Genomic DNA, 25,609 nt, shown 5'->3' on the forward strand with positions numbered 1-25,609 from the left:
TTCCACAGAGAAAAATCTCCCCTTCCCCCTGGATGCTATCCAAAATAGAACAGATGAGGAATCTCCCAAGTGAGGAGATTCTCCCACATTCTTATGACTTCTTTCCACTCCGTGGCCTTTCCGATTAGGGAGGAGTGGGAAGAATGGGATGAGAATTGCATCCCCCTTAAAGTTTTTCTAGCTTTACTTAGGCTTCTAGCAGTAAAGGTGGGCCCTTCCAGAAAGACCGCAAAATAGTCAGGAGGAATGAGAACACAAATAAGGAGAGAAGATAGAGAAAGGAAGGGAAGAAGGAAGATTCATAGTGATTGGCAACCCTATAGGCAACATTACAATATGTACATGCTGTGTGATCCCTGGCTGGTGCGCGGCACCCTGTCAGTCATGTTCCATTCCTCCTACTCTGAGAAAGCCTATTCTTCTTGCACATTTCTTTTTTTCCTCTTCTTGTTTTTTTTTGGGGGGTTCCCCCCCCCCGAGACGGGGTTTCTCTGTGTAGCTTTGCGCCTTTCCTGGAACTCGCTTTGGAGACCAGGCTGGCCTCGAACTTACAGAGATCCACCTGCCTCTGCCTCCCAAGTGCTGGGATTAAAGGTGTGCACCACCACCGCCCGGCTACCTGTTGTTTTTAAGTCTCATCTTTATTCTGCATCCAAAAATCATGCCCCAGCCACACGGGCCTACTTGGAAAATAGTATGGAAGCAGAGAGGACAATAGTCTATTTAAGGGGAACCTAGGAACCCCAATCCTGTCTAGTGTCTTGTAGTGTCCATTCTCTTTCCTCTTAACTTAGTAAGCATCTATAAGTTCCTGCTTCACATCCAGCCCTGGGTCAGGAAGCAGAGCCAGTGTGGTTGACCATGAGCTGCAGCCTTAAAGTTCTTCAGAGTCTAACTGGGTGATTGGATTGTTGGTGGTGCATAAGTTCACATCAAGAATATGGGCATGGTACTCGGGACTCCTGGAGAGACAGTACCCTGATGTGAGGGAGAGACTTTCTTAGAGAAAACTCTGGACTGGATATGACGGGCTCAGTAGGGATTGAGCAAACAGGAAAAGAAAACCATTGTATGTTCTTTGCAATGTACCTGGTAGGCTTCATGCATTTTAGGATGAAAATTTAAAAATTTTTTAAATATTGATATATTTATAAAAATATAATTTTAAAAAATTCGTCTAAAATAACCAGTGAAAGTTAAAGAAAAGCAATCATACCTGGAATGCTGCACTAAAATTAAGCTTTTTTAAATGCTTCCAACATTGATTAGAAGATCAAATTCACAGCTGCCTGTTTGCTTCATTTTCTTCCCTAACGATAAATGACACAATGTTCAGATGTTCAGAGTTGCTTGTGAAATGTTAACACAATTGATCTTGGCTTATCTTAATCAATGTTGGAGTCTTGGAGAAAAGTAGCTGAAAGGGGTGGTCGTTTTGGCAGCCTAACATTCCTCAACAGGGCGTTTACAGCCTCGCAGTAGGGGAGAGTCATTCTAGTCTCCACGAAAAGCTAACATGATAAATTATGGTGGCGTCTGACTCCACAACAAGGAGAATGCACCAGAATGGAGTGGGTTGGCCTCTCCAGAGCACAAAGACTCTGGTCACCTCTGGGAGCCTAGAGGAAGAGCAGAGGTCCACAACTTGCAGCAGGGACCACAAAGGAGATAAGAGCTGGCCTGCCCTGTAACACAGAGCAACTCCATGCTTGCTTGCAGTCAGTAAAGGGACAAAGAAGTGCTTGTCCCAGTAGCAGCTGCCTGACACCTGCTAACAGAGTTACTGAGGTATCTTGGCCTACCTGAGATGCTACAACAAAAACCGCCATAATCTCGGCAGTTTGTAAACAGTAGAAATGTATTTGTTTTCATAGCTACAGTGGTTGGGAAGTCTGAGATGAAGGCCCCCATTTGCTTGGTGTCTGCTGTGGGCCCAATTTCTGATTCATAGATAGCACCTTCCCTTCCAGGGGACCCCATATGATTGAGACGGCAGGTCACACTCTAAAGCAGAGACACAACTTTCAAAAGGGCCTTAGTTCCCATTATGAGGCTCCAATTTAAGGACTTAATCACTTTCCTAAAGGTCCCAGCTCCTACCACGGTCACATTGGAGACTAAGTTTCCATGTGGAGTTGGAGGAGGGGAGGTAGGTATAAACAATCAGGTCATGCATAGGACAGCTCCTTACAGCATTTATTTAATAGAAATCAATGGATTGTAGCCAAGAACAGGTTGTTTATTTTTAGGTACAAAACTTCTTTAGAGGTAAAATTTATTCTGCATATTAGGAAAACTAAATTTAAAACCCACATTATAGAAGAAAAGCATGTAAAATTGGCTCTTATGAAATCATCCCATAGCGGAAAAATTGCCCAAATACAGCAGGAGTGTATGGATTTTTTATTTCCTGAAATCAAAGACCACACATGTTAGTTAATTATCTATCCTACCCACACAGAGCACAGATTCCCATTACAGATGCCAAGTCCATCTCCTGATACAAATCCTGATGGATGCTGAGAATAAAAGCTCCCAATACTGTAAAATGTTACTTAAAGACAGGCTAGTGCCTCTCTTTGTATAGACCAGGAACAAAGAATAGTTTTTAGAGATAGATATTTATAATAAATTTGGTAACAGGGAACAATAATATGTATCCCCAATTAAATAAATTCTGCCCCCCCCCAAAAAAAAAGAATTTAATCCTCATTAGAAGCCAGCATTTGGGAGAAAATTTCTACTCACTCACTTAATGTTTGATTTCAATAAAAATGTTGTGACAGTCTTTCTCTCTTACATGTATTTGTGTAACACCTTTAATTCTTCCTAGAATATAAAGTAGCTTGGCATCCCTCAGGCTTAGAGAAACCCTTCCTAGCCCAGGTCTCTTCATCCATCAAAGACATTCACCACTCTTGTTGATAGAAGAATAGCTGTAAGGAATCCATCTCCTTTTTTAGGGGCAGAACTTCCAGCGTTCCTCCATTGGAATTGTTTTCCACATCACTACTTCTACTAATTGTTCGTTCTTGTATTCTGCTGTAACTTCCCTTCCCGTGATATAATAACACACTCCTTAATAGAATAAAAAAGGGATGTCTCTAAAACCTAAGGCACATCAAACTGGCTAGTTTATGTCATGGAAAGAAGGGGACAGAATGTAGAAAACGAGATTTCCTACACACTCTGCTCATTCACAATCTTTTCTTTTTTTTTTTTTTTTTTTTTTTTTTTTTTTTTTTTTTTTTTGATTTTCGAGACAGGGTTTCTCTGTGTAGCTTTGCGCCTTTCCTGGGACTCACTTGGTAGCCCAGGCTGGCCTCGAACTCACAGAGATCCGCCTGCCTCTGCCTCCCGAGTGCTGGGATTAAAGGCGTGCGCCACCACCGCCCGGCTCACAATCTTTTCTTTAGTTTCCAGATCATTTAAATATCTGCAAAAACTAAACAGCCTGTGAACAATTGATAAGCTCTGTGAAATGACAACCCCACCATCTTCATTTTAAGCAAATAAATGCTTCCGTCTAGACCAGTGTTTCTGTGGTCAGCGATGGCAAGCTTAATGACCCAGGTACCCTGCAATGTCAGCACATTTTTCTCCTTCAGAAATTACTTCGGAGTCAGTGAAAAGAAAGGCAACACGAGAAACAATTCAGAACCCTGGGGCCACTCCTGTTTAATAAAGGAAATAAAACATGGCAATGTGATACTGCCCCCCCACACCCACAGCAAGAGCGGCCATTCCACCCACCTCAGCTTTGCTTTGCTCTCTATCAGTAGCAATGATTAAATTTTTCTTTTAAAGCAAAAGAGGTGAAAGTGTCTATAGTTGCATCTGGTCTTTCCTAGTTACTCATATTATTAACTTGTTCTGGCCACATGAAATGCCTTTTGAAAATACCCTCCATTCAGAAGGAGTCTGTTGGAACATATGCTTCTGTCTACATTAAGGTGTGTAAATGTTTTTTCAGGATTTATAGGCACCACTGCCTAGTGATCTGTTTCTCTGTCACAGCAAAATCAACCTAAGAATATGACATCTCAAGTAGTTCCTAATAAAATGTCTTAGATGAGTGAGTGGACATGACGTAGGTTTGTTATTTCACTAGCCAAGCAACCAGTCTTACACAGTTAAGAGAAATTCAAAAATGTGTTCTTAGTACTTAGTTCTAAGTACTTCTGCTCGTTTTCTTCAAAGGAGTGCACTAGTGTATCCTGTCTCCCTATTTCACTGTTCAGTGTGTCTACTTGTGGCTCTCTGCATCAGTTTTCTGTCACTACACACTCAGTTCTTCGCATCACATTGGGCTGAAATCTGTAGCTCACATCTGGGACCCGAGGTCCTCTTCCAAGCACATTGGCTGTTGATGCAATTCTTGTCCTTGTGGTGTGCGACTGATGTCCCTGTTTTCTTGCTGGGTGCCAGCCGATAACCGTCTTCAGTTCTTAGAGCTTTCTTGACCCTTGGGGAACTACTCAGATGATTATGCTGGAGCTCGTCTCTCATTTCCTCTTCTGTGAATGGACAGCCTTTGTGTTTGAAGGGGCCAGTTAGTCATTTATGCCAGGACTAACCAGATGATCTTCAGATTGTAAGGTTACCTAAAAATCTATCTGTAAAGTGCCCTCAGAAGAGTATCGGGACTAACATTCCACTAAAGAGCTGAGAGAAGGCTAGTGACATCAAGGGACCGGCAATCTTAGGGAGATCATCTTAGGCGTCGACTCACCATAATGCCCAAGAACATAGACTTTTCTTGTTTCCAGATAATAACCTTGAGTGTGAAAATAAATTAAGTTAAAGATGAGAAAAGGAGAAGGAAAGCAGGGCTTTCCCCTGGTCTAGGGAGGAAGGGCAGGGAGCATCACAACTAGGCACATGAAGGGCGGGTGACGAACATGGGGCAGAGTCTTTTTTGTGTTGTTTCAGATGTTTTCTGGGCATTTTTTTTTTTATTACTGGTGTTCAGTGTTCTAGACACTTGTTTAGAATAAAGAAAAGTGCATTGTGCAAGAATACAATGCTTTCAAAAATTCCCTGTGGGAGCAGTTGGTGGCAGCAGAGTATAAACAAACTTATTAATGACACCAATTTGAGTGTGGGGGAGGGGAAAGCTCTGAGAGCCCTGAACCTATGGAGAATGGTGTCCCCTTCACCAGAGAAAACCTCTGACAGAATGTAGCTACAACTTTAATGTTCTGACAGTTTAGATGTGGGTTTCAATGTAGTTGATTGTATTTCTTTATTTTTATTTATTTGATACAGGAAATGGAGGGTTTGTTTTCCTGGTACTATTTTTAGTTTTAGAGAATATTGGCTGTTTTTCTCAGGGTCTCACTGCAGCAAAGTATGTGGACTAAGCCAGGATCTGTGTTCTTTCTGGAGGTGGGATGCTGTGGACAACGGCTCCCTTGCCTCTAGGCTGCTCCTGGGTGATACCTGGATACTGTGCGGCAAGGCATGTCATCTTTAATGATCTTGTAGTTGGAGAAAACTGATGCATCTCTAGCATTTTAAACTTCCCCAACTGTATTTAACAGGTGCCAAGGCAAGATTTAGTGGCCTTCCCCTTGAGATTTCCTAGTGCTCTTTCTGGAAGTTGCTGCCACGAACCCAAAGTCAGTCAACAGAATGGTGAAGGGGTACTGGGAAGCTGCTCTCTCACAAAGATCATAGATCAGAGCTCCGGAGTACACCGAAAGAAAGCAGAGATTCTCAGAAGGTCTGAGATACAGGTGGTCCCTGCCATGATGCCACACCAGTTGTTCTAATGGAAATTCAATCCTAATGTCACCCCGGTTTGCTCTCCACCAAGGTTTCCTTAATGCTTATTATTGTTAACGAACAATTAATTATGCATTCAACAAATAGGAACTAAACATTTGCTTGACACCAGACCAAAATGTGTGGGTGAAAAGTAGAGAATTCAGAATTCCTCTCCTTTGCATCTTTCCCTTCCAATCTATTATGGTCATCTGCTAAAAATCAGGAATAAAGAGTTAGAAGTTGGTAATAGGACAGTGGGAGGTCATTTGCTCAGGTCATGAATTAGGGAATCATCTTTAAATTCTTCTCCCATCTCAAAATGTAAACATCATAATATCTCACCAGCTTCAGGGCTACACGCCTAAGTTCCTCATCACTGCTCTAAGCTAACTCTACACCTCTGATCAAAAATACTTCACAGTGTGAAATGACCCTCAAACTTTCCTACCCACTGGGTAATCCCAGACAGGATCCTGAGGACTGTGAGTGTGGGAGAATTTACTACTGTTCCTCCATTATTTTATTGTACAGTTGACCCTAAAGTAGAGGGATTATCTGGCTTGTCCTGACCTAACTATATAAGCCATTTAAAAACAGAAAGTTTTCCCAGGTAGAGTTAAGCTATGATTTTAACACCCTGACAATTTAAATATGGGCATAAGTGCAATTACTTTTAGTTTTAAGGTTACCAGTATTGTGTCTGAAATGGCCCTCAAGACATCTGATTCCCTGAGTAATAATGCCCCAGGAAAGCCAGAGACTTCAAAGGTTGGACATGCCTCTGCTGTCTTGAAGATAAAGTAGAACTCATGCTTAATTCCTAACTGTTGATAGTTGTCTAGCAAGAAAGGCTGTAAGACACTGAACCCTGATAACAGAAAGAATAAATATTTGGAACACATTTTCTTCAAGGTTTTAAATGAGAATTCAGCTCATCCCCTGGTACTACTGTTTGCCTTTTCTTTTCTTTTCTCCCTAAAATACTCACCACATCCTAATATACTCTATGTTCTAGAATTTACTTAGTTGTTATGTTTATTGTGTCTTACTCAGCTCAAATGTGAGCTTTTCAAGGACAGAGAGCAGTGTGTGTTTTATATATTGATGTATCAACAGTCCCTGGCACACAAGGATTTACAGATACTTATTCAGATGAATGAACCTTTGAGACATCGAAGAGAATCCTTCCATCAAGTAAATGCTAGCAATAGTATGCGTGGTTTCATGCCTATTAATTTAAATGAGTGAAATACCACTGATACCCTGCTCAGTAGTCATTAATACTGGTGTTTCAGAGATGAAAAGTATTTGCTGAAGCTGAGAGATGGTTCAAGTGGTTATGAGTGAGTACTGTGCTTCCAGAGACCCCACACCTGATCTCAACACCCATATCCAGTGGTTCGTAACCTCCTGTAACTCCAGCTCCAGGAGATCCGACACCCTCTTCTGGCCTCCACTGGCACTGCACTCATGTGCACAAATTCACATACAGACATATACATGCACACATCATTAAAACCTAAAAATAAAATCTGAAGAAAAATATTTGTCAATATCCTCTAGGCCTACCTCTGTGCTTGGTACCTCAAAGTCTGTTTTCTTCTCAAACCACCCTAAGCTTTTCATGTGAGTGTTCTTGTGACAAGGGTTTTCAAACATGTAATCTCCATGTTTGTAAGGAAGCTGTGATAGTTATGTGAAGGCATGAATGGAAGAGTGTGTTGCAAAGCCCTTGCAGAGAAAGGCTTTTATAAATATGAATTTCTGTTGAATATTCTACAGGAGGCTGCTATTCCTTTTCCATGATTAGAGAAATGTCAGACTGTGATTGAATCTTAAGTGTGTTCTAAAGCTTGTTGTACACATTTTACCATAGGAAACATGGATGGATATAGTAAAAAAAAAAGTGTAAATACCCATAAAACAAGCTACTTTATCACATTAAAAGTAGTAGCAAATGTGTTCAGGCATATTATTGAATTTTTGTTTGTTTGTGAAGGTCAGTAGAGTATGATACTAATTATCTCCACCTCGTTCTTGCTTTAACATAGTCCTAAATATATCCATGGCTTTCCCAAAATTGTTTTAAAATATGTAACATGAAATTTATCATTTATGCCAATTTTTAGTTTATACATTACTTCCATTAAATACATTCACAAAGTTGTTCAAACATAACAATCCATGCCCAGAACTTTTGCACATGCCAAATAAAACATGACCATTAATTAAAAAAATAATTTAATTAACTTTTAAAAGACTTATTCTTTTTATTTTATGTGCATGAGTGTCTGTCTGCGTGTGTATTATACACCATGTGCCTGGTGCCTGAAGAGGCTGGAAGACAGCATCATACCACCTGGAACAGGAGTTACAGGGAGTTGTGAGCCACCCTGTGGGTGCTAGAGAACCGAACCTGGATCTTATACAAGAACAGCAGGTGCTTTTAACCTCTGAGCCATCTCTCTTGCTCATTCTTTCATGTGCTTTTCTATTTGTGTCTATGTGTGTGCAGGGGCTTGCATGAGAGTGCATGCATGCACATGTGTGTGCACGTGCATGCTCAGACGTGCATTCCACAGCACACATGTGGAGGTCAGAGGGACTAGTGGAAGTCAGTTCTTTCCTTCCACCTTGTGGGTCCTAGAGCCTGAACTCAGGCTGCCAGTTTTAATGGCAAGTACCTGGTAACTGCTGTGCCATCTCATCTCCTGCTTATTTTTAAATGTCACAGAAACGTTGTCCAGAGTGGTGGGCACCAAACATGCTCCACTGAAGTGGGTAAAGTAAGGCACCCCAGAGTCAAGGACATGTTTGAGTGCTATTGGATGTACTAGGAAGAAGATGTCCCTTAAGCTATTGCTAAACTCATCCAGGAAACATGTCTACCAGACCGCCGTGCCTAAGCCTGGTGTTCCATGCGTAGAGCAATAATAAAACAGAAAAAAAAAATAACACCTCCCATTACAAAGTCTGGCAAAGAGAATTATTTTGGATAGAAGTAAATAATCTATGGAAAACAGGCAAGAACAGAAAGACTTCTTCTCACTGCTTGTGTCCTCTGTGGTATACAGCAAACACTGAATCCATACTCACCAGCACCTAGGTTTATAACATGTCTACTGAGGGACAGCTCTGTATAAGACATCTTGCTTGGTACCTTGAAGGACATGAGGGTGATTCATATTTAAAGATTCACCTTTAAGGAACTTGCAGGTGATCTTAAGAACCCAGTATGAATAACACGTTGCTAGCATTTAAAAGATAGCTGCCTGGTAACTTACCCAGCATTCTCTTTGGCCTAAATTTTCTTCTTAATTTTTTACATTTTTTTTTCAATTATATTCCCAGGCCTTTCCCAAATCTCTACTTGGCACATTCTGCACAATTTACTTGCAAAGCTTCTAAATGCTCAACAGAGCAGACAAGCTGAAAACATGGAGTCCAAAAAAAAGCTATTAGTTTGCTTCCCCCTTTAAGGTCTCCCTCCCCCAAAATAACATTCTTGCATCTTCAGGAACACTTAATATGACTGACATTCATACTGCTAGTTCTTGGAATTACCGTCTGCTTTCACAACCGGACAGTGTGATTGAAAACTTCACTGTGAGAGGAGCCCGGAACTTTAGAATAGCCTCCATAGTTATCTTCCTGAGGGTAAAAATGTAGAAAGAGAATAACCTTATGGTTATTCAAGGGAAATAACCTAATGATCTGTTCTACTTAGTACCGATCCAGGTTTTATGAACCTCAGACTACTCTCTAAAACTTCACTGCATAAACTGACAGCAAGCCTATCAGTCCTGAATCAACTGGCATGTTCGATTTTTTTTTTTACTTACGTGTATGTTTGCGTGTCTGCATGTGGTAAGTGCACATGAATGCGGTGCCTGAGGAGGCGACAGCCTCAGCTCACCCTAGAGGTGGAGTTACAGGTGGTTGTGAACAGCCTGATGTGAGGGCCAGGAACTGAACTCAGGTCCTCTGCAAGAGCAGTAGAAACCCTCAAGTGCAAAGCCGTTGCTCTAGACCCCTCAAATGTCAATGTCACCAGGAAGAGAACTTTGCAAAGTTCAACAGCTCAGTTTGAAACACCAGCTGGAACCTGTCTGACTTTCACCACTCATCATTATTTCCCATTGCTATTATTTTTTTCATTTTATTGTGAATTGATAAATAACGTGCATTTGTAGAGCACCACATAACATTATAACTGTATGTTTGTCTTATGAGATTATCAATGATTAATTAACATATAAATTCATTCATACACTATAATTAGTTATCTTTCTTGTTGTCATGACCAACTATCCGACAAAACAAAAGCAGAAACAAAAAGCTTGAGAAGGGCTTACTTTGTCTCGTGGTTTGAGGGAATACAGTCATCATGGTGGGGAGCATATGATGGTGGGCAGCTCCATGGCGGTAGAGACGAGAGACTGGTTGCCCACATCTCAGCGGACAGCAGGTGGAGAAAGGGAAACCCTAGTGCTCAGCTGCCCTTCTTTTTTGTGTTTTTATTCAGTCTGTTCTGGCTGGGTCTTCTTCCATAATTGGTCCTCTCTGGAAAAGTCCTCAAAGATACACCCACAAGTGCATCTTATTAATATCCTAGGTGCTTTTTAATCCAGCCAAATTAATCGTCACACGGACTTCAGATGTAGTTCTGATGAGAACATTTAAAATATACTCTTTTAGCAGTTTTTAACTCTACAATGCTTATAGTTAACTATGATCATTCCACTTGGCAGTACCTCACTAGAAATTATTCTATGACTTTTTTCAAACCCAGGCCTTGCACTTGGGAGACAAGCACTCTAATTAAGCCACATCCTTTATCTCGTGACTTTTGAAGATTTCTTTTCTAATAAAAGTTACATTTTTATAGTCTTTATCGTAGTGGGTATATCTGTGACTTCACCAAGATACCCATAAATCCCTATACTGCTGATTAACCACCTAGAGGTCTCCCCATTCCAGTGCTAGCTCCATAACCCAGACAATGCCACATACACTAGGAAGCTAGGCCATAGCTAGTTTCTGGGTAGATAGATGAAGTACTACATGTTTTATTATTTGCTCACACTGCACATACAGTGATGTATTAAAGGATATAGTTTCAGGGCAGTAAAATGAATACTTGAATTTTTAGATGCTATTTACTTGTGGTTTCCGGTGTCCCCAGTACTGTGCCTAGGTTTCATGTTGGCCAGATGGGCACTTCATACAGAGTCAGAAAGATAAAACACTGTAAAGGGAAAGCAGTAGACAATTCTTCATGGGTGCCAGAGCTGTGGTTGCTCTTTCTCCCTGAATGTGGCCTCTAGCATCTAGGATTCTGACCATCTCAAGCCATAATGAATAGAGAATAGGAGGTAAACTAGAAGACCTCATTCAACAAAAATCATGGGGTTATGCAGACTACCAAAGTTCATACAAAGCCTCCAGGAGTTTTCTATGGTACCCGATTTACCGTGGGTGCGCTAATCTGCTCAATTCACTAAGCATTACTGAGCATCTTGTTTGAACAAGATATTATAAAGATTATGAGCATAAACAAGACACAGTCCCACAAACATGTTTATTAGTTGCTGCTCTGGTCTATATGCTACTTATCAGCTATCTTTCAGAGAATCTGATGAAATCCATACATGTTCCCTTATCAAAATACATGTAACTACACACATAACATGTGGCTCATAAATCCCTTTCCTCCAAACTCCATCCGTGGGACCGATCTGAAGAGCTAAAGAACAAAATCTATGTATTAATGACTGGAAAATTCAGAATGCTATAAATGAGCAAATAGATACGTGAAAGTTTCTGGGAACTACGGAAGAAAGAATGCAGAGTTGTCTGAAGAAATCAGAATGGGCTTCCCAGGGGTATGGTGTATATGTACTACCTTGAAAGATGATGGATCAAAGGCTGCATCTTCTGGAAGGAACAGATTCAGTGCAGGCATATACAAAAATAGCAAGGGCATCTTCTGGCATTGTCAAAAGTCTGGTATATCTGAAATATAGGATACTTTTAAGAAGCTGAAGAATACTGAGAGGCGGGACTAACAATCAGTAAGCCAGAGTTCAAACACTGGTCTGTAGACAAATTTCTAAATGATCTTATTAAATAAAAAACATGGAGCCAAATATAGGGGCGAAAGCCTTAGATCAGGGATATAGGAAGCCAGCAGCCAACCTTACCTCACCAACTCTGCAGCTTCCAAGTGCCATGACTTTCTGCCTACCCAGGCTTTTATTGTCTTGCTTTTCTGCCCTCTCATTGGCTCTCCTTAGCCCAGCTACCTGACTTCTTCTTCCTACACAGCTCCATCACTTTCTGTCTGTCTGTACAGACCTCCAGGCCTCTATGGTTGGTACTGAGAGGCACGTGTCACCACACTTGGCTCTGTTCCCTAGTGTGGCTTTGAACACACAGAGATCCTGCCTGCTAAGGGATTAAGGGCATGTGCTGCCTGACTTCTTGTTTACTTAAAATGGCAGGCCTTTTCCCCCTGATCTCCAGGCAAGCTTTATTAAAGCACAAATAAAATAACACCACATTTCAGCACAAATAAAATATCACCACACTGATCTCTTGGTCAGTCTCTTGGGTATTATCCAATGGACAATGGAGAATGGCCTGACCATAACTGAGCATCACACTGTTTCTTGGGATGAATAGAAAGGGAAAGAAATTAGATGTGAATGGGGGACTTGCTTCCAAAAAGGCAGTAAAAACCCAACCTAGGGCATTACAATATATAGAATGGTAAGGCCACATAAAAGAAACATATACATAATTACCCCAAAGTGACCGGCCACAGGAGAGATAGTGTGTTAGGGACTCTTGCTTCTAAAATTATTAAGCATATTCTGTACAAGCTAAACTGGGCAAGGAGAAGTTAGATTTTTTTCATTTATATTCTCTTACTAATTTTACAATTTTTAGCACAATACTTTGAAAATAATAGGCATAATAAGTGCTTGATTGGACTGAATTTAGTTAAATTTAATTTGTAGTGTGATGGTTACTGAGCCAATAGTTACTGTCTCATTTTTAATAATGATGTCAGTCTGTAAACATAATTTAAGAAGCACTGAATATTTTTTCCTGATAGGCAGTGTGTGTTCTGGCAGGGCCTTTGAGGATTGGCAGGATGCTCAATTTGATTTTACATGAAACTATGTTGTAGACCTCTTTCATGACGCTTTATTACAACACCTTAGCCAGGAAATTAAAATGAAGCTGAGACATTATCTCTGTGAGACGTGATGTTTCTCTCTGAGGACTCTTAGCAAAAAATAAGCTATCTCGGTGATAAAATCAATTTCTAGGAGCAGAGGAGGGGTGGAGATCGGAAGCATAAAATAAAACTGGTAAGCTTGTTAGGGGTTATTTGTTTTCACATCTTATAAGGGCTTACCTCAAGACCACTAATCAAAAGCGAATCTAAACCCTGTGCTCTTACTAATATTTTCTTTCCAAACTAAATGCCCAGATGAGATGAGAGCGGGGCCCCAGTACCTGCAATGTAATTACAGAAAATACCCCTGTGGCCTCTGCCAAGGCATCCCATTCAACCAGTTCTCCCTTCCCACCAGATGTCTGAACATTATGTTGTGAATGAGCCTTAGTAAGGCATAGGAATGAATTATTTGAGAAAAATACCAATAACTGGCTGATCATCACATGGCTTTCTTGATCACAATGCTTCCAAGATTTTATTTTTTAAGTAAATTCCTCATGATCACGTGAGCGTCAAGTTCCTGTTCTTTCGTTTCTAACTCCATCCTTTAAGTCATGCCCCATCCCCTTAATTCTCGAACTGTGTCGTCCATTTCAATCACCTGGAGGGATGCTTGAATGGAGAGATGCCCTTGCCACACCAAGGTCATGCAAGAATTTGCCATAGTTTGAAATCCACCCACTGCTCTGAAGAACAGCCCTGGTTTACACCACCAATTCATTGCCTGCAGGTGTGGAAGTTTGGTTGACATGGCCGACAGAAAAGGAAATTAAGTGTTCAAATGTATAAAATGCAAATTCTTAATAAAAAGTACAAATAAATTGCATGAAATTTTAAACGGAGCCATTTGTTTATTAGAATGAGTAATAGAAGAGACTTCTCAATTACAGAATTGCTTTAAGTGCCAGGTCCAAAGCCTCTAGCTGGGTCATGTCAGGACAGAATCTGAGGCACACTCTTCCCTCTGTGATTTATGCTTTTCATCACTGGGTGATCTTCATCCTGGGGTGTGACCCCTGCTCATCTCCAGCTGTGCTTTCCTACTGTGCTTTAGGAGTCAAGGTGGTGTTTACTTCCTCCTCCAAGTGGTCCCAAGTTTCCAGTCAATGATAGCATCCCTGTGTGTAGAGCTCCTCTGGCAGTCTCATTTTTTTTCATTATGAATATGGATTTATTATAACTCAGAGTTTTGTGTCAACCTTCAGGTGAGTCTGACTGTGATCCTCCCCGTGGGAATTACCACCTCGGTGGTTATGATTTTTTGTCAATCACAGATAACATTTACCACAGTGCATCCCATCCCTAAAACTTAACCATTGGATTTTTATTTCTTTTTAAACTATTATGGAATCTCATTTCTTTTTCTAACTCTGTAAATATAAGCATATGGCATCCTTTCTCCATATGCTACAGCCACAATGTGCAATAGATGTATGGTTAGTAATGATGCATTAAAATTTCCTGTTTTCTCATGAATGAGTTGAACCTGTAATTCTCAAGAGAAATGGTTTTGTAAATGTGTGTTTATTTATTCACTGGAGAGGCATTGCACATGCTTCCAGATACATGTAGAAGTCAGAGGTCAGCTTCACTGAGTTCTTTCTCTCCTTCCACCCTGTGGGTTCCGGAACTGAACTCTGTTAATCTGTCATAGCAGCAAGTGCCTTTGCCTGCTGCACCACCTTATTGACCCCAGATAAGTGTGTGACCTGAAGTTGAACTTAACTAGTGACCACAGTAACAGGTCTCATATTTACAGCACATTTTTGGGGGGTTTTTCGAGACAGGCTTTCTCTGTGTAGCTTTGCGCCTTTCCTGGAACTCACTCTGTAGACCAGGCTGGCCTCGAACTCACAGAGATCCGCGTGCCTCTGCCTCCCAAGTGCTGGAATTAATGGTGTGCGCCACCACTGCCCGGCCACATTTTTGCCTATGAAAAACAGAACCAAAATGAAGTTATTGGAGAAAACTTACACTACGAGGCAAACATCTTTGTAACTGGAGGAAAGAATTGAAAGCATTTAAGGAATTTTAATTCTACCAGAGAATGATGGTAAATTTCAGTGTTTCTCTTTTTTTTTTTTTTTTCAAAAAATGAGCATGCTGCCTAAATGTAGATAGCGTTTTACAGTTCACTATTTTCCTGTGAAATTTCTCATTGCTCCTCACAACTGAAAGAGGTGTCTATCTTTGTTTCCCTTATAAAATGAAGGCGCAGTCTGCTATCCAAACCCACTTTTCCTCTAGGAGGAAATAGATATCCGCACAGAGTATTAATTACAGCACACATCAGATCACGTTGTTGTTGTTGGGTTAGTTGGGTTTCCCGTTGCTGTGCTAAAACACCGAGAGCAAAATCAAGGTGAGGATGAGGAGAAAAGAGTTCATTCTGCTTACCCTGCCACATCACAGTTCACCACCAAGGAAGTCGGGGCAGGAACCTAGAGGCGGAAGCTGAGGCCACGGAGGAATTCGGATTACTGGCTTTCTCCTCATGGCTTGCTGAGCCTGCTTTCCTATGGAACCCAGGACCACCACTCCAGAGGTGGCCCCTCTTTACAATGCCCCCCCCCATTAATCACTTATTTTAAAAAATGCCCTACAGGCTTGCCTAGCCTGATCTTACGGAGTTATTTTCTCAATTGAGGTTCCCTCCTCTCAGATGACTCTAGCTTGTTGACATGAAAGTTGACGTAAAAGCTATCCAGCACGGTTGTATATGAAGTAATTGTATACGCTGTGCACAATTATATATATTAAAATGAAACAGAGAAAATACTTCATTATTACATCATCAGTATATATTTTGCTTGTTCTCTTTCTTTCTCTGTATCCTTCCTTCCTTCCTTCCTTCCTTCTTTCCTTCTTTCCTTCCTTCCTTCTTTCTCTCCTTTCCTTACCATACTTGTTATTTTGCACATTATGGTTCTAGAACCCAGAAAAATCATCACTGAACAAGGCCTGTATAAATGCTTATTAAAATAAGGAAGGTGTGAGCCCCTGAGCTGGAAGGCTAAGAAGCTCAGGTAACAGCCTGAACTGAAGAGTGTGTGTGTGTGTCGGGGGGATGGGGGGTGTCTTCATTGGTTCCTGACACGCCATTATGACTAGGGGCTGAGCTCTTGTGGCCACCTGACAACCCACCTCTATGAGGCCTGTAAAACTCCTTGAAGTCATTTTTACTTGATGTCTGCTTGTCTCTTAGAATACTGAATGAAATACTTAATTTGAGAATTGTCGTGTGGAAAAGACAATGCTTATGGTGTGTGTGTGTGTGTGTGTGTGTGTGTGTGTGTAAGAGGGGGGGGAGAGAGAGCTTTTAAAATCTAAGGATATGAATTTTGTTTTATGGTTGCTTTTCTCGTGTCTGTTGGAAGCAAACTGAGGCAGGAAAGGTTAATCTTGGCTACTGACCCCCTTCATCCAGACAAGTCCCCCACTCATAAAGGCTCCACAGCCTTCCAAATCATGTCACATTCAAAGTATGAATCTGTGGGAAACATTTCGGTGTCGATCCATAACAGGTAGGAAACAGAATGAGTTGCTGCTGTGAGGTTTTCCACAAACTCACAAACATACTTTGCAGATATGCAGTGTGGGGACTGGAGTGAAGTTCAATTTTTAGAGTGCTTGGTGAAGGTACACAAAGCCCTGAGTTTGATCCCCAGTCACATATAAACAGTTTTGGTGGCACCCACCTGTAATCCCAACACTCAGGAGGTAGACACAGGAAAGAACACAGTTTGGTATTTCAAATCCAGCACACAAACTAATCAAAACAATTACCTCAACTTGGTTCTCATACTCTGAAGATGACGGTTGCCATGGAAAATCCCCGTGGGCAGAAGTGCACAGATTAGGAAATTAACATCTAAGGAGGGAGAGTTGCATGGATTTTGAGGGAACCTATCCCTGTAGTTATGGAACCTGATTGGGTGACTTATCAACAGAACTCTTCCTGCATATCCCTGCATATATCAGAGGGGAGAAAGTCAATATAACCTCAGACCACCACTTTAAGCATGAAGGACAGGGGTAAGTGTTGAAGAGACAAATTTATTGCCACGTAAACACACTATGTGTTTGGAGGACAAATTGTATACATTCTCAGTATATCTCCAATTTTCTTTTTACCTAATTAAAAAAAATCATACTGCAGTAGATGTCCTGTTATAGATGTAAACATCAAATCTCTCTTAAATGATATGCACAAAATTATGAGTTAATAACAATCAAATTCTTACAACAGTTAGCTTGTGAGGACATACCAGACGCTCTTCATGCCAAAGGACTGAAGAAGACATGCTATGGGATGTCTTTCTGGATGCTATGAATATGTGTTGCTACCATTGATTAATAAGGAAGCTGCTATGGCCTATGGCAAGACAGGACAGAGTGAGGTGGGTAGTCCAAGAGAGATAGAGAGAGAGGAAAGGCGGGGTCAGAGCAGACACTTCAAGCCACCACCCAGGAAGCAAGATGTAATGGGACACAGGGCAAAACATAGATTAATAGAAATCGGTTGAATTAAGCTGAATTAGTTGCAAGAGCTAGTTAATGATAAGCCTGAGCCATAGGTCAAACAGTTTGTAATTAAGATAAGCCTCTGAGTGTTTACTTGGGACCAAGCTGCTTCAGGACACAAGAAAACTTCCAGCTACAAAGACAGACTTCAGGCAGAGATTCCTATGCTCCAACATGAATGTATTTGCCTGGAGATGTTGTTATGAGACAGCTTCTGGTTCTCTGAGTATGGAGTGGGGATTTCTGGAAAGTCTGGGCTTTTCTACCTTGGTTGTCATACAGTACTGTAACAGAAGCATCACCAGAGAGCTATTTTACAACCGTGTAGGTGATCCCAGTGTGCGGCCAACGTTGAGACTCACTACTTCAAAATGGTGGGAACCATGTTAGTCTACAGTCGTTGACTTCTTCCATCTCCAGCCTCAGGCCTTTGAGACTCTTCACGGGTTGGGGTGGAGAGATGGCTCAGTGGTTGAGAGAATCTTGGAAGGTCTGCAGCTCTGTGGTTGTGAGAGTCATCTGTGACGCTTCATCAAATGTTTTCCTGCTCTCCTACATCTTAGACTTGAGATGATTCTGAGGAGATCAGCAAGTGCTGTAGGAAGAGGATAACACTCACTGAGTCAGTGAGATGGACCTAGCATCTTCATGGCCCCTGAAAGACTGGAACTACCTCATGACTCAGACTAACTCTCAACGTTGTTTATATTCCTCTCACTTCTGTCCCTTCTCCCTCGGGTGTTTATGACACCAGGCATCTCTATCTGGGCATAATTGAGCTTACACGCATTGTAAATGATAAGGTTATAAAATCATTCCTTTGTGATGCTGCTATGACTGGTCACTACCTCACCTGATGCAGCAAAGTCAAGCATCTCTAACCCCACCCCAGAGGGGCTTTAGAACAGAGCTCCTTCCTTCCTTCCTTCCTTCCTTCCTTCCTTCCTCCCTCCCTCCCTCCCTCCCTCCCTCCCTCCCTTCCTTCCTCCCTTCCTTTCTTTTCTCTTGTGTCTGTCATTGGTAGTCTCCCCACAGATACCCAGATTTAAGTAAGCCTAACTATGGACTTACACTCTATCTCCTGTTTAAAAGGTGTGTGACATCAGCAAACAGCCTACAAACAACTCCATAGCAACACATTCCACAATTCTTTCACCCCCAACCTAAAGTTTCTAAATGCAATTGCCTGGATGTATGTAAAACCAGTGGACCTGTGTCTGTGTACATTGATTTATAAGGCCAGGCTCTTCAGTTTAATAACTCATCGCTGAAATCAATACTAATAACTTATGATCATATGAAGTAGGATTCCCTTAAGAATACGTTTTTGTTCATTCTTGATATGGTTAATGTAGGGGAGGGGGTGTTAGTCAGAATGCTGCCTTACCCAGTGTAGCAATATAAAATATATCTAGTTGCGTAGATGAAAAAGCTCAACTTACCCTCACCTTTGCCAAGTAGCAGATGCGCGAGTCCTTAACACTTGATAGCTATTTAGTAAAACGTGCACAGTGCCATCTAGTGGTCCATTGTAATGACTGCATATTCCTGAATCATTTTTCTGGAAACATTAGCGACCCATAGGTAAAACTGTTGGGCCTGAAACAGACTTCCTGCTGATTTCTCACTGAATCCCAACTTAACAGTTCTCAGTGCTCCTACTTAAATGGGAGAAAGACTGATGAAAATAATTAGTATGGGGCAGTGAACAGCACTGGCTGCTCTTCCAGATCACCCAGGTTCAATTCCCAGCACCCACATAGCTGCTCACTGACTGTACTTCCAGTCCCAAAGGACCCAATGCCTTCTTCTGGCCTCTGTGGGTACCAGGCACACACATAGTACACAGACATATATGTAGGCAAAACACCCAGAAACACTGAAAACCAGAAAAATTACAGAACCCTTGTGAGGTGGTTAAAAACTAAGAAGAAACATGTAGTCACAGTGTCACAGGCACACATACAATGAAACGAACTGGGTTAGACTAGACATAGCAGCATGAGCCTCGGATCAATCCCAGCAGTCCTTGAGGGGGGTTGATATTTGGGTTTGAGGCCAGCCTGGTCTACAGAGTGAATTCCGGGACAGTGAAAGGTGTTTCCGAACACAACCATGTCCTGTGTCATTATTTGGTCTCCAGCAACAGGTTTGGCTGTTGCTGCTTTCCGCCTGTCTGTCTCTGTGTCTTCCTTCCATTAGAGATAACATCTTCAAGCCGGACCTCACTGTGTGTCTCCTTACAGCCTGTGTCTTAGTGCTTGGCACAGAAATCAAATCCTGCTCAACGCCACGGTGTGTCCCCATTGCGACCTTGTCCTCCCAGCCACCACAGCTCTGTCCTATCTCTGTCTGTACCTAGTGCCCTGAGTCTTACCATATGCCACTAGTTCTTGCTCCCTGTGTGGCTGAGTGACACTTGTCTCCTCACCAGAAAGAGGACCTCATGTGAAGCATAGCCACATTTTTTTGCCATACACCTTTGAGCCTCACAGTACTTTACTCATAATTATAACCCCAGTTTTACTTAGATCATTTGTAATTATCTGTCCTTACAACTGGCTAAACCGATTGGCTTTGCTTTTCAGTGTACTGAAGCCTTAGGTATGGGGAAACACAAACACTAAGCACCTTTACTTCAAATGACTTCAGTATGACATCTAAATATCTTGTTTGCCCATAACAAGAAGTCCTTATTTCCTGTGACGTGCCAAGTGTTTTACAGGGATTGACTCTTTTAATCCACATTGCAATCAAATGAAGATATTAGTAACATTCTGAAAGTTGTCTGTACTGAAGGATGGTGATTAAACCATCGCTGTGATTCTTCACAACTGTGTCGTGTTGTCTCTTTTAATTCAAATATGTCCTTTGAAACCCTTGCTTTGTTGGTGAGTTACTTTGGAATTTTTCTCACTTACTCATCAGATGTGTGGTTATACTGCCTTGATATTAAGTGGCTGTGATGGGTGCTAGAGGGGTGAACATTTATCACAGCGCACACAGACGTGCTGTGGCATTTACAGTACAGAAACAGACAGCCATGTTCAAAGGAGGCACACGGCAGAGGTACAAAACCTGGAGATGAGGCCAGAAAGACATTCTTGAAGATGTGGTGTTGATGCTGAAGTGTGGTGAGTGAGACATAAATGAGAAATACAGAGGCCAAATTTAAACAGGCAAAAGCCTTTTCAAGCCATGTTTAGATTTCAAATTAATGAGAAATTATGAAAGGACTTTACATATCAGGTGTGGCATGTTATATTGCAATTAAAAAATGAAGTCAGTCCAATCTAATGCCTGTTCTCCCTACATTTTGCAGATACATTCTGAGAAGCAGGCTCACAGAGTGCAGAAATAATAATGATAGGAATCACAAATATTACACTCGAGAATAAAAATAAATTCCCAAAAACTTACATTAATAATGCTACTTCTCTGGGAGTGCCTCACAATGCTAATTAAACTTAGATAAAAGCCAGGCTAGAGAGACACTCAGAGATTAAGAGCACTAGTTGCTCTTTTGGAGGCTTGGGTTTCCAACACCCACATGGCAGCTCACAACCATCTAAACCTCCAGTTCCAGACAATCCAACACCCTCTTCTGGAATTCATGGGCATTGCATGCATGTGGTACACATATATGTAGGCAAAACACCCATACCCATGAAATAAAAGCAAATAAATCTTTTTAAAAGAATAAGATATAAAATAATTCAGGAAAGACACTGGCTATCAGCCTCTGCCCACTACACACACACACACACACACACACACACACACACACACACACACACACACACACACTGGCCTCCATCCAGACTGGCCTCTTAACTTACCAAGAAAACAGAAGCACATGATAATCCAAAGAATTGCACATAATTACTTATAGTGACTTTATTTGTAACAGTCACAGCCTGGATCAACTCAAATACCCCTCAGCAGAAGAGTTAGGAACCAAACTGTGATGTTTCCATAGAGGAAGCATCATAATACAAAGGAGCGAATTGTCGATACATGCCCAATAAAGATGACACATAAAATAGTTATGCTAAGTAGAAGCATCCAGGTGAACAAATGGAATTCTAGTTATTTAGAATTCAATGAATTTGTAACAGAAGGTAAGAAGAGCCGAGTTGCCTGATTGCAAAGAATGGATTGCAGGGGCATGCATGAACACTTTTAGTGGTGATGGCTGCTGGGATGTCGTAGTAATACTTCAGGACAACCAGAAAAATACTACCTGAGTATTTCAGAGGAACGTAACCAAGAATATAATTTTTGACCAGGTTGGTTAAATAATCTGTGACTTAGCTCTGCGGCTGTGTGGCCTTTCTGTGTGTGTGTGTAAATATATATGCATGGAAATAAATTCATTTCAAGTACTCAAAGTGAATTCTGATCTCCTTTGGGCACTTAGAACTTAAGTTCTTGTCTTCTTTTCATTTCAAGCAGTGACTGTGTTCAGTGGAGAGTTTTTTTTTTTAAGCCCGATCAACTTGAATATGACTACCAGTTTTTCTGGTGACTATTTTTACATTGACAGTTAACTCCCCTGTCCCTCAGGCTCCTTGCATGTAACATTGGAATATTGACCATATTTCAAAGGTAGGTTAACACAGAAAATGATGATATTAATCACCAACTTGACAAGGTCCAGCCTCACCTAGGAAATACACCTGTAGGCATGAAGGAGTTTCCAGACAAGGTTGATTGAGATGGAAGACCACCCTGTTGTATGAGCAGCACCATTCTGTAGGATGGGGTCCTAGACTGAATAAAATGGAGAAATTGAACTGAACAGCAACACTGGTCTCTCCCTGCTTGCTAATTGTGGGTGCAATGTGACCCACTATCATGGCTTCCCCATCATCAAGGACTTGTACCCTTTCTTCCTAAAGTTGCTCTTGTTGGAGATTTTGTCACAACAATGAGAAAGTACCCAATACACTTGGTATTCAGTAAGCCATTTGTTGCTAAATGCATGGTCTTCAAGTCCTGGAGATGGACTTCGACTCGTGTTCACCCCCACAGCATTTGAGCACAGTGCAGAACCTAGAGAACCCAGGGTAGGGTAAAGCAGCATGCTGCCCTCTGGTGTGCTTCAGGCTGATGTCTTCACTCTGCTTCCATTGTAGTGCACCTAGTGGACATCTGGAACGTCATCGAAGCATTGCGGGAAAATGCTCTGAATAACCTTGACCCAAACATAGAACTCAACGTGGCCCGCCTGGAGGCCGTGCTCTCCACCATTTTTTACCAGCTCAACAAACGGATGCCAACCACTCACCAGATCCATGTGGAGCAGTCCATCAGTCTCCTGCTGAACTTCCTGCTCGCAGCCTTTGACCCGTGAGCCCCCTGTGACTGTCAATTACTCTCTCTGTGTTGGGGTTCTGTTTTCTTTTGTACATTTCTTGGTCATTTTCCTAAATGATTTTCTAGATTCATTATGTTTTTTTTTCTTCATCAGATATTATGTTCATAAGTAAAACTTCGAAGGCTGCAGAGACTAGAGAGTAAACTAACACACGGGAGTGGGAGGCAGCTATGTCTTATAAGAAAACCTTTGTTTTCCTCATCATCCCACATGTTATGGTTTGCACGGGTGCTCCAGAATGTGGCATGGTAGCGTGCACGCAGAGTAATTTGATGAAGCACAGAGAGGGAGGATGTGTCTAACTTGATTCTTTGCAGTTTAACCTAAGACCGTGGTTTCTGAAGTATCGTGAGAACATCCTAGCTACAGGAAAGAAAGTGGAGTTTCTTGGCCCGCCTAGAAACAAAGACGGGCGTTACGTAGACTGGGCAGTTGAGTGCCACGGTGAAGCAGGACGCCACTGTCATGCACCACGGCTGAAAGGTGGCCTCGTTATCCCATAATTCCCCCCTCCTAGAATCAGAGAGCCTCGAGCTGGCTGACATCTTAAAGAGTATTCACACAAATCTCATTTCACAGATGAAACGCCTGAAGCACAAAGAGATTGTCACTTATCCAGTTCTCTGTGGCATGTCAGTGGACTCGGGGATTCTGCTAAGGTTTCTCTTTCTCCGGTTACCTGACAGCCATATGACATGTGAAAACACCAGGAATTACCTGATCAGCCTGGAATTTCAAAAGGGCTTTTCCCCTCAGCCCCTGCTGTTGACGCGACATCTCCACCTCCGCTTGGACCACGTTTTGAATATTAAAAAGGGAAAGTGCAAAGCTGACCTTTACACAATCATATTTTAACTCGGAACACTTTGTTTAGCCCCCTGTCCAAGTGCTCCGAAACGTGTACCGCAGCAATGGAGATGCTCCAGCCATGCTAATGGCATTGTCCTGCTCACCCAAGTCACCGGCTGTCACTTTGGAACCTAGAATGGTAGTGGAATTGTCCCCGCTCGGTTTGATCAGCATATATTATTGTCTCCGTGATGACTATACTGTGAGAAATTTGCAAGCTGAAAACAAATGCTTTTAAAATCAGCTGCCCAAGCAGACAGATTTCTTTCCTTGTGCCTATTTCAGAACCAGACGATCTTCTCTGGTCTGACCACTGTGGAAACTGGGAAGGAACAGTGAGAGAGGGCTGTGGTTCCACGTGGCAGGTGATAAAATGGAACTAGGTCATGGAATTTCTGTCCCAGAATTCCCAACCTGACCCCTTAACAAGAACACAATGGAGTCTGAATTTGCCACTAAAGGCTGAGTGGGACCCTTTTGTTTTTAATGTGCACTATCCAGCATCCTATCGCTGAGTCAAACACTTGATATAAATAACTTCCAGGGTGGGGTGGGAGGGTTGGAAGGGGAGGTCATTTTGGCTCATAGTTTCCATGGCTTTGGTCCAGGTTCACTTGACACCATTGCCTTGGGGCCTGTGGGTGAGGTAGGATACCGGAAGATATCTGTTCACTTGTAAAGTCTGGGAAGCAGGGAGAGGGCACTGGAGTCCCAGTGTTCCCTTTAGGGGCTCACACTCCATGACCTAACTTCCACTCAATCCTATTTCTAAAGATTCCATCATTTCCTAAAAGTGCCACAGTCTGGCAACCAAACCAACCAAGCCCTTAGTATATGAACTAGGGGGTGGGGGGTCTAAATCACAACCAAATGTGTTGATGGAAAATATTAAAATAAATATGGAACTGGAGAGATATCTTAGTGGTTAAGAGAACTTGCTACTTTTGCAGAGGACTCAAATTCAGTTCCCAGAACCCACACTGTGGCTCACAACCATCTATAACTGCAGTTTCCAAGACATCCAACATCCTCCATGGGCACCAGGCACACACATGGTGCACACACATAAATGCAGGCAAAACACTGACAGACACAAAATATTTTTAAAGGAAATATCATCCCCTCCTAAGTCCTAAAATGTTTCTAGAAATGCATAGAGAATCAAAGTTAAAACATAATTTGTACCCCATTCCATAAATACAGAAACAGGACCAGATTAGCAGTCATGAAGGGATCGCTTTATGAAATACATAGCATAGGGTTAGAAGTTCCTCCATTTGTTTAAAAACATCGCTTAGATTATTTTACAAGGCAAAGCCATAAGTGTTCCCTAGCTAGCTACTGATAATATGGCATTTTGAGGCCAGATGAGTTCTAAGTTGACTCTCCTTCGGTAAGAAGTCATTCACAGAGAGAACGGCAGAGAAAAATGCTTGTCACTAGCTCTTCCTGTAGATCAGCAGCCCCTGGATATTTGCAGCGAAGGAGATTTACAAACATAGGCAACTAAAACTCTATTCTGGAAGCATCCGTGCTTTCTCTGCCCTGGAATAGAATAGCTATGTGGGAAGTTTTACTGGCGCCCAGGTTTTTCCATCTGATAGCTTTTGGAATTCCAACAAGAAATGCAAGCCATCAGGAAGTTCTGCTCACTCCAAATGTAACTTAAGTGAGTATAAGAAGAGAAACTAAAGAATGAAATAAATGTTCATTTCTATTTCTTATAATAGTAAACTTATGCTCACCCAAACGAGCTCCAATATGGAGACATGATGTCACTTCCTGCCACCCACTACAGAGCCTGTGCTTAAAGCAACTTATTCTATTTGGACAGATAA

General features: G+C 41.8%; 1 protein-coding gene across 33 annotated transcripts in view; it reads left to right on the forward strand.

Annotated features, from left to right (window-relative positions):
- The window catches only part of Dtna (dystrobrevin alpha), a 358,974-nt gene that overhangs the window by 237,368 nt on the left and 95,997 nt on the right, over positions 1–25,609 (forward strand). For all 33 annotated transcript variants that reach the window (XM_037196986.1, XM_037196985.1, XM_028887703.2 and 30 more), the window contains one exon: positions 22,681–22,894. In XM_037196986.1, coding sequence (XP_037052881.1) covers positions 22,681–22,894 — 214 coding nt within the window. The remainder of the gene's footprint in view (positions 1–22,680; positions 22,895–25,609) is intronic.

Source organism: Peromyscus leucopus, chromosome 19 (genome assembly GCF_004664715.2).
Source record: "Peromyscus leucopus breed LL Stock chromosome 19, UCI_PerLeu_2.1, whole genome shotgun sequence".
Lineage (NCBI taxonomy): Eukaryota > Metazoa > Chordata > Mammalia > Rodentia > Cricetidae > Peromyscus > Peromyscus leucopus.